A 13,084-nucleotide genomic window follows, 5' to 3' on the forward strand; every position below is an offset into this window, starting at 1 on the left:
CGACCCATCAGAACACTGGGACACAGTGGACCGGGCTGAATTTAACGTTAACGGTCAGTTTTTAGAGGAACTAACTCCAGAGCCCAGCTAGCCTGTTAGCATGCTAACATGGGTAAACACACAGTGAGTGAAGAAGAAGTCTCAGACCTGCGGCCGCTGAAGCTGCTCGACGAGCTCACAAAGCTTCACAGCAGGAACACGAACCGAGTCCTGTCGGAACCACAGAGAGTTCAGCTGTTCAGCTAACTGAGCTGCTGTTGTTGTTGTTAGCACATTCAAACAGGACACCTGACCTTTCACACCGGAAACACACGGCTCGACTACCGGAAACAGCTACTTTAAATTCAACAGCGACACCTGGCGGCAGGAAATAACACGTCAGGTGAGGATTATAACACCGGTTCATTAAAAACCCCTCAGAGACCTCAGGTGGCGTAAACGTTTTAAATATAAGAATATTCCTGTTACACTTAAATAGTTTCATTCAAATGAGGGTAATGAACTTAATTAACTATAAGTAAAAGATGTTAAAACGTAAACATTCATGTAATTAAAATTAAAATATATATATATATATATATAGAGAGAGAGAGAGAGAGAGAGAGAGATGAAATCACAGGAAACAACATCAGAGAATTTATTACATGAAAATGTAAATAGTAAGCCAACCACATTCTGAAATATATTTTTCCTCAGAGAATAAGCATTGAAATTATATATCATTAATCCAAAACACGTCTTCTGTACTGCAGTCCTCTAAGATTTATACAGAAAAAACACAAATATAATAAATTATACAGTTATATTTTAAAAGACAAAAACTTTTAATCAGTTCATGAACACCTGATGGTCCGTTATCATCTATAGTGGTGTAATTATCTCATTTCCCCTAAAAAACAATATGAACATTAAGACAGAACAGATACTTTGTTTTCATAACAAATGTCTAATACAAAATTCTCAACATATAATAATAATAATAATAATAATAATAATAATAATAATCAGTTTTAGCCAGAAGTCGACCCGGAGGACAAAATAAAAGCTTTTCTTTATTTTAACAGAAACACAACAATAAATTCTGCTTTAATAAATCTGAACTTCTGAAGCATTTGCTAATTCATATTTTCTACAGCAGGTCTGATTCTCATCATAGCTTATCAGTTATTTTCATTTATAAAAGATTTTATATTTCTTATAACATTAAATAATTCTTAAAGAAAAACAGTGTAAATAATTCAGTCACTTCTGCTTTGCATCAAAATAAAGTGACACAAATCAGCTCATTCCATCCATCAGTGATCTGACCAATAGAAAACTGTCCTGACAGCGCTGAGCTCTGAGTGGACGGAGAGCCGGCGGACACCAAATGGAGGAAGCTGTCGTAGCTTCTGAGCCGTGTCACCATCCAGCTTCACTGAAGCTCCTGTCAGAGTCTAAGCTGCTCAACAACACGTCTCTGACCTTACTGTTCAGTTAGCACCTGAGCTAGCTCCCTCGCTAACTAGCACTTTGTTTTCAGTTTGTCTTTTCTGTCATGAGTATCTGTCCACACACCTCAATGAAATATCATTATAAGTATAAGATCTTATAATATTAAGTTAGCGAGCTACATAAGCTACTAGCATAGCGAGCTAGTAGAAGTCCACTTCCTGTCCAGCTGCAGAAACATGATTATGATGTTAACCAGCTCACAGCTGCTATCAGAGGATCATTTTAAACAGTGGAGCTCGACACAACACGGCCGACAGCTGAGAGAGGCGACATCTGTAGCTACGAGCATCGATACAAACACAACAGCAGGATCTGAATGAGGTTTTCTCATGTCTGGATCAGGACCTGGAAGTTGTGGGCCGGCACCAGCATGTGACTGTAAACTCGAGTCACTGCAAGTCATTACTTCAAGTGGGCACAAGCTTCCAGCACAAGTCCTTGTCAAACATTATGAACTCTGTGTGGTTCTCTGCTGTGTGAAGCTGCAGACTGAGTCCAGTCATGAGATGAAGTCAGGAGGAAGCAGAAACACCGTTAACATCCTGGTGTCTTTGCTCACAGGCGCTGCGACTGCAGAGTTCATCTAGAAGCTCATTTTTCATAGACTTCACTGATGAGGAGTGTTGTTATTGGATCAGTGTCACATTAGAGGTTCTGACCTTTTCCTGCTGAGCCTGGTGGTTCTGCTGCGTGACACTGCAGGAGACCAGCTCCAGCCTGTCGCTCAGTGTCTGTTTACCACCTGCTCAGATGCTGGACTGGATCTTTGTGTTCATGTTGATGATGGCGGGCCCAGCGGGGAGTTTTTCTTCTTCACTGTCCTCTTCGGTAATGCTTGACGTGACTTTTTGTAAACCACCTTGAAGAAAAGTGCAACAGAGAATTAAATTCTGGTTTCTGTTTTAGCTTCTGATGTCGTAGAGCCCTGGAGGAGTCGAGAGGCACAGATACGGCGGGAGGTGAGTCAGAGTCAAAACTAGCTGATGTTGGATTCAGTCAACACGTCATTTTCAAACAGAAACAGTCTTTGTGAAGTTCTGGTTCAGTTTTCTTGGTCTTTGATTGTAAACTGAATCGTTTGGGTTTTGGACTGAACAGAACACGTCACTACAGATCAAATGCTGACTCTGTAGTTTAGATGAGCAGATCTTCACTTTTTACAGCATGATAAAAACTTCACTTTGACCCATAAATACAGACCAGAACTTGGCTGTAAAACCTGAATGTGAGTGAAGAACCACACTAGGTTTTGTGTAGTTGATGATGATTTTATGACACAAAGTTTCTCTTCGCCCATTTGGGAGCAGCAGCTCTTCAGGAGAGCTGAACGTGACCTGATGGTTTGACCAACTGTTTAAGAACTTTTTATTTTTTGTTTTTGAGCCCTGAAGAGGACGAAGCCTCAACAAAATCCAAGCAGGATTCGACTGTTGAAGCTTGTGCGAGGTGTCTCAGGTCGTAACTCTGAAGACTTGACTCGGTTCTGAAGATGATAAAACTGAAAGTTGTTTTGCAGTTTGAAAAACGGTTGAAGGCTGAAAGTGAGAGTTCTTCTTCAGGTTCTGAGGTTGATGCTCGAGCTGCCAGATGTAGTTTGATTCAGTAGGTCCTGAGTTTGAAGACCTTGCTGAGTCTGGAGGTGGCACTGGAGTAGATGAGGAAGGAGCCTTCGTCAGTGCTGAAGTGTTCCCAGTCTCTGCAGCCGAATGTCGGCAGACTGTGGACCGGAACAAAGCCCTCGTAACCCTGCCACCTGAAAACATACATACAGAAAGATTAACCTTTAAATACACAAAGTCTGAAGCAACCGAGACAACTGACTCCAACAGAAACCAGCAGACGTCCCTCCAACCTCTGACAGGAGGTACGAACCTGTAGATGACACTGTTCAGAGAGTACGAGCTGCCATCGTGAGAGTTCGCCACAACCAAGAACTTCTCCTCTCCGATGGTGAAGAACTCCCAGTCCACAGCGCTGAAGACAACAAGCACAAAGAAAAACATTTAACCCTCTTTAGTCGCTACATCCTTCAAAATGGTCTCATTTGCTCCAGATACAGATGTGTTAGCCCCACAGGTAAACCCCTGTTCAATGAGCAGGGTGCTCACCTGTGTGTGAGGATGTCCTGGAAGCGGATGAAGGTCTGTGTGAACATGTTGAGCTCGTACACGGTGGAGTTGATGGTGTAGAGACTCGGGCCGCGGTCCGAAACCTTCTGACTGTTGGCGACGGCGAGAAAGAACCTGCCGTCGATCTGAAACGTCTCCCAGTCCGTCGCTCCGATCGTCTGCAGACAGGACACTCAGATTTATTGTGATATATATATTTTATAATATTGTATTTTTACAAAGACTAAAGTGGCTTTCAACTGAGTCAAGGCCGAGGTCCAAGTCAGAATCAAAACCAATGAGTCCAAATGTGGGTTGAGACCCTAAAACCTTTTCCTCTCGCTCACCATCACGTTCACATGTGGTTTTAATGAAGTATCTCAACAAGCACTGAACAGACAGAGGTGAAGTATTCATGGTCCTCAGAGGCTAAGCTGGATGTTGTTTACTGCTAATTAGCAAATGTTAGCATTGAGGATGAGCGAGGACTCAATCACTTGTATCCTTACTTGGAGTGGGCGGGGCTTGACCTGAAAGTGGGTGGTGCTTAATCCAGAGGTGGGAGTGATTGATCGGAGGTTATGAGACATTGATATGAGTCGATCAGAAGTTTCTGTATTTATTACTTTAATGTAACGACTCAGAATTAAGCTTCTGATACTTGTTTACTTGTGCCAACACACTACGTGACAAATGTTCCCATGTTAAACATTGTAGCATGTTAGCATTCAGGCTCAGCGCACCGTCGTTTCACTGAGGCTGTAAACTGCTCATCTTGTTAGAGAGGACTTTGGGTTTTGGCTCAACATCCCTGGTTTGTTAGAATGTAACAGACTTCTGTTTAAAGAATCCACAGAAGGTTTAATTCAACAGTCACAGTTTCAAACAGTTTTGTTGACTCGGAGACAACGAGGGTTAAATCTCCTGCAGGAGTTTGAGCTTCAGCGTGTCTGATGTGTCTGATGTCCGACACGGCACTTCAAAATACTTCAGGGTCGTATTGTGTTTTCGAATATAAAATAAATACATTTTAGAGCCTTTATACAAACTATCAGTATGTTTTTCATTCTGGCTGTAATGACCCCTGCAGCCTCTAGAGGGCGCTGTCAGGGTCTTTATTTGTGTTGTCCAGCTGTGGACCCTGCTGAGACGTATTTCCAGATGTTTTCCACGTGGTGTAAACAGTGGGAGGTTGATGTGCGGCCTGCTGCTTCTGTCAGAAGTTAAATTAAAGGTTCATGAAGCTTAACGTGTTTTTTGTGGTTTTAAAAACCAATAAAAGTCTTCAGTCAGATGATCCGCCCTGATGGACGAGTCCAAACAGTCTGCTGCTGGAAACCCCCTCACACACACACACACACACACACACACACACACACTGCAGGTGTGTGTGTCATTAATTACACTCCTCTGGTTTCCTGTGTTTTAATTGGAGGGTTTCGTTTCCTTTAAATCGAGTGTCATGAACTAACTGAGCAGAAAAACTGAAAACACATTTTGATGAATGTGAAACTGATTTTAACAGAAACACTTTGATGTGCTCGTCTGTCATCATATTACAGATTTATTACAGTTTGACCTTTTTAACTGCAGCTTTATTACAGAAGCAGCTGAGCGGCTGCAGGTCAGCTGTGTTCAGACACATGAATCCATCAGAGCTGCTAAAAAACTCTTCATTCATAATCTTCATTATTAATTCACCTCCCAGACTGAGAGAAGAGGTTAAAAGATTGGAAAGAGAAAGTAAGTGGACCTTCATGTTTTTCCTTTTTGCATAAATCGGTCAGGCTCAGCCATCATCTCCTCCTGATGATATAAAGTCAGGCTCAGCCATCGTCTCCTCCTGATGATATAAAGTCAGGCTCAGCCATCGTCTCCTCCTGATGATATAAAGTCAGGCTCAGCCATCGTCTCCTCCTGATGATATAAAGTCAGGCTCAGTCATCGTCTCCTCCTGATGATATAAAGTCAGGCTCAGCCATCGTCTCCTCCTGATGATATAAAGTCAGGCTCAGTCATCGTCTCCTCCTGATGATATAAAGTCAGGCTCAGTCATCGTCTTCTCCTGATGATATAAAGTCAGGCTCAGTCATCATCTCCTCCTGATGATATAAAGTCAGGCTCAGTCATCGTCTCCTCCTGATGATATAAAGTCAGGCTCAGCCATCGTCTCCTCCTGATGATATAAAGTCAGGCTCAGTCATCGTCTCCTCCTGATCATATAAAGTCAGGCTCAGCCATCATCTCCTCCTGATGATATAAAGTCAGGCTCAGCCATCGTCTCCTCCTGATGATATAAAGTCAGGCTCAGTCATCATCTCCTCCTGATGATATAAAGTCAGGCTCAGCCATCGTCTCCTCCTGATGATATAAAGTCAGGCTCAGCCATCATCTCCTCCTGATGATATAAAGTCAGGTGAAGTCTCGTAGTCCACAGAACATTTCTGGAGCTTCACAGTAAAACAGAGTTGCAGCGTTCTGCTGAACACCTGAAGCAGCTGGAGATGATTCAAACATCAGATGTCTCCATGCAGCTCGTCTGCTGTGATCACAGAGATCACTACCTGATCTGAGGAGACCAGATTTAACCCTTTATTAACATGAAGTCTTCACTGTGGATGTTAAGCTAACAGTGTTAGCGTGCAGCTGTCAGCAGTTGCTAAAAAGCTGCATTCTGGATCTACAGTCATTAAAAAGACTCCAGACAGAAACATCAGCTCAGATCTCTGAACGTCTCCTCAGACTTCAGACTTCAGCATCACACTGAGTCTCCTGCAGCTGTGACTCAGCACATTGTTTTTATCTGTGTGATTTGTGGTTGGATGTCGTCACGCCGAGCTGCTGTTAGTGTCTGAGTCACTGTGATTACTGTCATAATCCTCCTCATCATGTCTGTCTGCTCTGCTGTCATACAGCTCTGATGGGACTCACCTGGACAGGTAGAGACTCACCTGGACCGGTAGTTTAGACCAAACAGAAGAAGAACAACGGGCTGGTTTACAGAACAGAAGCTGATCTCTATAGTCCTGGTGACTTCTCTCTTCTTGGTTAGATCAGAATGTAAAGTTTGTCCTGAAGGTGGCGCTACGAGAAAGATCGTGACATGAAGAAAACTCTCCACGATGATCTGACGCTCAGTTGAAATGACGTCTTTCTTTAAATGCAGATGTATTGTTGAACTTTTTTTTGTTTTGTTTTGTTTTGTTTTATTCTGTCGTGGATAATCTGCATGTGTTTGAATTAAGATTAATTTGCCAAATATAGAAATAAAAAAATACAATAATAACAACAAAAATGTCTCGAAGTTACAACAGAAGATAAAATATTTTGTAGTTTTCATGTCAGTTCCTGAGCTCAAAGGTCAAAGATCATACTTCTGATAAAAAGCTCTTAAATATGTATATCTAATGATTATAATAACAGCAGACGTCACAACTGCATTAAAAACATCTCTTGATTATGAGAGAAAGATCTAATAACAAGATGCCACAGTTACTAATTAATAAACTTAAAGTGATAAAATGATGTCAAACTACAAATTACACACACAGTTAATAGAAATATAATGTTTATGTCATAATTAGGATTAAATAGAAATATGAGCTCTGAACTTTAAATGAAAACGATCTTGATTGTGAAGTCAAAACTTTTTGTTTGTAAAAATGACAGAAATGTGAGTGAAGTTTGGTGCAGCAGCAGTTTGTCTCCAGGTATCAGGATGAACTGACGTCTGTCACGGTGTCTTTCCTCAAACCACCACCGGAGGGCAGCAGACTGATCTGAGACCAGCTGTCATCACATCTACCACACAAAGACATTGGACACTGACCGGGATGTTCTGGAAGGTCTGGAAGCAGCCGTCCAACCAGACGTACACGGTGGAGCTGATGGTGGTGGTCTGACCGTCGAAGGTGTTGGCGACCACCAGGAAGTGGTACGGTCCGACGGAGAAGAACTCCCAGTCGTACGCTCCGGACGTGGACAGAGTCTGATTCACCTCAAACAGCTGAGGGGACGGGACGGAGGACAAGAGAGGGTGAGATATAAGAGAGGACAGGAGGAGCCAGGACAGGAGAACACGGTAAGAGCCAGGAGAGGACAGGAGGAGCCAGGAGAGGACAGGAGGAGCCAGGGGAGGACAGGAAGAGCCAGGAGAGGACAGGAGGAGCCAGGGGAGGACAGGAAGAGCCAGGAGAGGACAGGAGGAGCCAGGAGAGGACAGGAAGAGCCAGGAGAGGACAGGAGGAGCCAGGGGAGGACAGGAAGAGCCAGGAGAGGACAGGAGGAGCCAGGGGAGGACAGGAGGAGCCAGGGGAGGACGGGAAGAGCCAGGAGAGGACAGGAAGAGCCAGGAGAGGACAGGAGGAGCCAGGGGAGGACATGAGGTGAGAGAGAAGAGACAGTGAGAATGGGAGAAGACAAAGAAGAAGAGACGGGGCATTAAAGCAACACTAGGTAGTTTGGACTCATTACTGCTCCCGGCTGGTTGAGAAGCACAATTATCTGTTACTAGAGTCGTAAATACTGCCGCTGTACGAGCCTCCCTGGGGAAAATGAATACACGTGAATTTGTTGACGGAGCCGGCGAATCACGAAATCGTCTGAAAAAACCTCAACCGAGTGCCAACAACAAGCTCGATACAGAGAGAGCAGTTGGTCGTTTGTTAGCATGAAGGCTGCACAGCACATTAGCATGCTAGAGTTATTCTCACACCGAGTTGGTTGTAGTGACTGCACCGACTAAGTTACTTTGTTGTAACGGCGTAATAACTACAACCAACTCGGTACGACAACAGTAAGTAGCATGCTAACGTTACCTCCCGATCACACTGTTCAACACTTACGTTGATGATCTGCATGAACTAAGGAATCTGCAACTTTTCAAGACAAGATGTTCACAGTGTTTTAGTAAGTTAGTCATCGTCTACAGTCACTAAATGAAAACGAGCAAGCTATCGAAACGGACAGCATTAGCTTATCTCCCGGCTTTATTACGGTTATAAACTGTGGACAAACAGAGCCCCAATGAACACCACATAACAACAAATCAACTCAAAGCAAAAGTCAGTAAGATAATAAATATGTATATATGTAATATATGACTTACAACTCCAGTAGCATCGAGGCTCGGTCGCCATCAGTTCTCAGCTCGCACCACCGAGCGTAAGCTGGTCCAGTATTTATCCGTGTCCGGCTCGTGTTGTATCACTTTCTCTTTTTCTTTTCTTCGCCTCCTCAGACAAAACCTTCTTGGCTGTTTTAGCTGGCTCGGCCATGGCGTTGGTTCACAAAAAATCCAAGTAGCTGCTGGCTAAATCCACTGACGAATAAACGTGTCGTAAAGCAGGTCGCACTAGACTTCTTTACATCAGATCGGTTCCGACCCGCTCTGAGAAGTTACACAGTGCGGTTTCTGCCGGCGCGACCCCCTCAAGCTGCAGAGGCGTCACCGTTCATCCTATTAACCGTTATTCTACCACTTAACTGAGTTTAGAAACATTATTTCAAGGTCGAAAAACTACCTAGTGTTGCTTTAAAGGACAGAAAGACGGTATGAGAGAGGACAAAAGGAGTCAGGAGACATCGTAGGACATGAATGGAAAGAATAGGACGGGTAAAGAAGGGATGGGACAAGATATTACAGGAGAGGACAGAACATGTTGCAGGACATGTCCCACACGATACAGGACAGGAAGGGACAGGAAACAACAACACAAGACAGAACAAGAATGGCGAGGACAGCATGTGACAGATGGGACACAATGGGACAGGACAGAGACTTAGACACGTCCTCTTCGATACAGATTCTGGACAGAGGACAGCGTTACCTTTGTGTTTGGGTTCCACCTGTAGATCACACTGTGGATGTTGTGGTTTGAGTCTCTGGCTGGAGGACACATGAGGGGACACTTTAACTTGAATGACACATCAGCAAAAATAAGAGCACAAATCCTTCAAAATAAAAGCTTCACCTCCACAAATGTAATGTATCAAATGAGTTACAACTTCTGAAGTGATGCTGGAGAAGATCTGCCAACATGTGGTACTGTTCCTTTAAGTGTGTGTGTGTGTGTGTGTATGTGTGTGTGTGTGTGTGTGTGTGTGTATGTGAGTGTGTGTGTGTGTGTGTGTGTGAGTGTGTGTGTGTGTGTATGTGTGTGTGTGTGTGTGTGTGTGTGTGTGTGTGTGTGTGTGTGTGTGTGTGTGTGTGTGTGTGATCTAACCACAGTACACCTGCATCAGCTCTCTCTCTCTTTCCCTCCATCGTTTTCTTTCAGATGGTCAGATCATAAACAATCTTTCCTTCTTTTCAGCTCAGATCAGTGAGTGTGTTTTATCTTCACAGGACACACACACACACACACACACACACACACACACACACACACACAGAGCAGGTGGAGGTGTGTTTGATGTTAATGATGTCAATAAAACTCCATCCTGTTCATGAAAATCTCAACAGGTTTGGGAAACATGTTTGAGTTTGTTCTGAGTGAACGGACACAGCTCAGTTCTACAAAGATCAGACAGCTGGTACCGACGGCCCGGTTCCCCATACCGGTTCTAAAAAGTACCCGTGTGCATGTGGAGTCGGCCTGACAGTGTTTGTTTACCTCGTCTGTGATTGGCTACCACCAGGAAGCTGTGGTTGTGGATGTGAAAGGCCTCCCAGTCCACAGCAGAGTGAGTCTCCAGATTTTGGTGACGGAGGAAACGCCGCCGCCGCTGATTCCACTTATAGATGATTGACAGCTCAGGCTCCGCCTCCCTGGAGTTCGCCACCACAAGGAAAATCTGTCGGAGAAAAAAAGAGACCTCGACTTTTATTTCTCAGGACAAATAAAATCAGTACTCCTTTATTGTCCCACAATGGGGACATTTGTTCTCCACAGCAGCCAAAGGACAGAATATTACAAAAAAACAATAACAACAGCCAAAAATTAACAATATAATTAAAAAGGTAAGAAATAGAATAGACTTGTGTATACATATAAACATGATATTGTACAAAATTAACAGCAGTGAATTTGTATTTACAATACAAATAATACATCTGTTCTTCCTTTGAATTAACTTTATTTGAGGACGTATTTCTCTTCCTCCTTTCGCCATCTTTGTCTTTCAACGTGCCGCTCTGCTGTAACAAGATGTTCCTGTCGTACCTGCAGAGCTTTAGGTTCACACCTGTCTGAGCACTGTGCAAACAACACCAACAAAGCAGATACAAGCCTGAACGCTTCAGAGTTAAGAGTCGACCACAGGTCACATGGTCAGAGGTCACATGGTCAGGGGTCACATGGTCAGAGGTCACATGGTCAGGGGTCACATGGTCAGGGGTCACATGGTCAGAGGTCACATGGTCAGGGGTCACATGTCACATGGTCAGGGGTCACATGTCACATGGTCAGAGGTCACATGGTCAGGGGTCACATGGTCAGAGGTCACATGTCACATGATCAGGGGTCACATGGTCAGAGGTCACATGGTCAGAGGTCACATGGTCAGGGGTCACATGGTCAGAGGTCACATGTCACATGATCAGGGGTCACATGGTCAGAGGTCACATGGTCAGGGGTCACATGGTCAGGGGTCACATGTCACATGGTCAGGGGTCAAACAGATTTAACAATAATCCTTCAGTTACATCATCATCCATGATGATGTAACTGAAGGACATAGTCTCAGCTGTTCTGTTGCTGTTTCCTGTTTAATTTTCAGGGAGACTCGGGTCAATATATCAGTTTCTTCTTTCCTTCTAAGAACCCGTTGCATGACCCATCAAATGACCCGTCACATGAGCAACATTACTGGAAGAGACCGTGTTAAAAGTTGAGTCAGCTTCTGAAGAGGGAACAGTGGTTGTGAAGCTTTCTGCAGGTGTTTTACATTAAAACATTAATTAAATTGCTTGTATTTCAAATTATTGTTTAGGTTTGTTGTTTATTATAATTTTTGCTTTCTGCTACTTTTTACATTAGTTTTTAAAAAGATTGTAAACAATGTCTCCTGTCATTGTTTAGTTTTACAGCAGTGGAGCAGCTCTCACATCTTTTATGTACAACCAGACGTGCATTTATAAAATACATTAAAAAATAAATAAAATAAAGAGTTCAGTTCCCTCTGTTAAGACTACAGGTGGCTCATACATGAATGACCGAGTTAATCAGATTGTAACTGACGTTTTCATGTTGTCTGGATTTTTTAAATCAAAGCTGGTTTAAAGTCTGGAACCGTTGTGACAACAAGTCCTTAAACCCAAACCTGCCAACGAGCAGCATATTGACAATAAGAGGAAATACTTCTGATGGAAACCGTTAATAACAGCTGCTTCACTATGACGTGATTCTTGCTTTCAAAGGTTACTTCTTCTTCTCTTTAGTTGGACTTGCTGCGGTATTAATCTGCTGGTAATACTTGGACATTTGAAGCTGGAGCAGCTCTCACCTTGTTGTCGATGGTGAAATGTTTCCAGGCTCGAGCCTCCTGAGTGCTGATGTTCTGGTACAGCTGGAACGACCCGTTCTTCCATTTGTAGATACCAGAACCGGGCCGAGAGTCCCTGCAGGAGGAGATATGAGGGACACGTGGTGAATAATCAGGTCCTGTTCTTACATAAGACATATTTCACTCTTTGTGTTTGTGAACCTGTTGGCTGCAGCCATGAAGAGGCCTTCAGATGGGATGGAGAAGACCTCCACGTCAAAGGTTTCTGAGCTGGTGTACAGGTCCTGGTAGTCCTCCACGTAATCCAAACGCTCCTGATCTGTAGCGGACACGAGACCACCGAAGAGACGTGTAGCAGAAGTATGAGTATTTTACCTCATGTTACACATTAATGCAACAGGGTTTCTTAACTTTTGACCGACATGTTTTTTACAGTACAAACTGTTGCTTGTATGTTCTCATACATGGACCTGGCCTCAGTCTGTTGGTGTGTAACAGTTACAATGAAGTCGAGCAAAAGTTAAGAATGATAAGACAAAGGAACATTTATAACAAGAAACATGTAAAATATCTGTTTTAAAACGAAAACAGCTGTGATGTGTTGACGTCTGAGTCGACTGAATCTGAAGCTGACCGACTTCACACATTTACATCTCAACTTTTTCTGTACCTGAAAAAAATGTTAAAATGAAAAACGTGTTGATTGATGTAAAGTTAGTCAGTGATCTCATCTGAGTCTGTTTGATTATAAATCCTCACAGAGACACCAGACTGTTCATCTGAAGGACTTCAGACTCACTCTGCAGCAGCGTCCTCCAGCTGAGGCCGTCACAGATGAACAGACCTTTCCTCTGAGCGTTGAACCACAGCTGACCCTGTTCTGGTCCTGAACACGGAGGAGGATTTCCCAGAGTCACTCTGGCCTCTGCCTCTGAACCACAACAACAAAAGCAACAACCCAGAATGAACATGGTGTTATGATACGATACATGTGTATGATGTGATTCAGTGATAATATCTCGTTAAAACATTTTGTT

The 13,084-nt window shown here is 43.4% G+C and overlaps 1 protein-coding gene across 1 annotated transcript in view; it reads right to left on the reverse strand.

Annotated features, from left to right (window-relative positions):
- Positions 1-648: 648 nt before the first annotated feature.
- Positions 649-13,084, reverse strand: part of LOC311263169 (thrombospondin-type laminin G domain and EAR repeat-containing protein-like) — a 31,073-nt gene continuing 18,637 nt past the window's right edge. Inside the window, exons 10-18 of the mRNA XM_084363092.1 lie at positions 12,847-12,978; positions 12,249-12,366; positions 12,048-12,162; positions 10,217-10,397; positions 9,431-9,489; positions 7,432-7,608; positions 3,603-3,781; positions 3,367-3,468; positions 649-3,247 (exon numbers count right to left, since the gene is read on the reverse strand). Coding sequence (XP_084219218.1) covers positions 3,094-3,247; positions 3,367-3,468; positions 3,603-3,781; positions 7,432-7,608; positions 9,431-9,489; positions 10,217-10,397; positions 12,048-12,162; positions 12,249-12,366; positions 12,847-12,978 — 1,217 coding nt within the window. The 3' untranslated portion in view covers positions 649-3,093. The remainder of the gene's footprint in view (positions 3,248-3,366; positions 3,469-3,602; positions 3,782-7,431; positions 7,609-9,430; positions 9,490-10,216; positions 10,398-12,047; positions 12,163-12,248; positions 12,367-12,846; positions 12,979-13,084) is intronic.

Source organism: Pagrus pagrus (assembly GCF_965226575.1).
Source record: "Pagrus pagrus genome assembly, chromosome: 9".
In the NCBI taxonomy this organism is placed as follows: Eukaryota; Metazoa; Chordata; class Actinopteri; order Spariformes; family Sparidae; genus Pagrus; species Pagrus pagrus.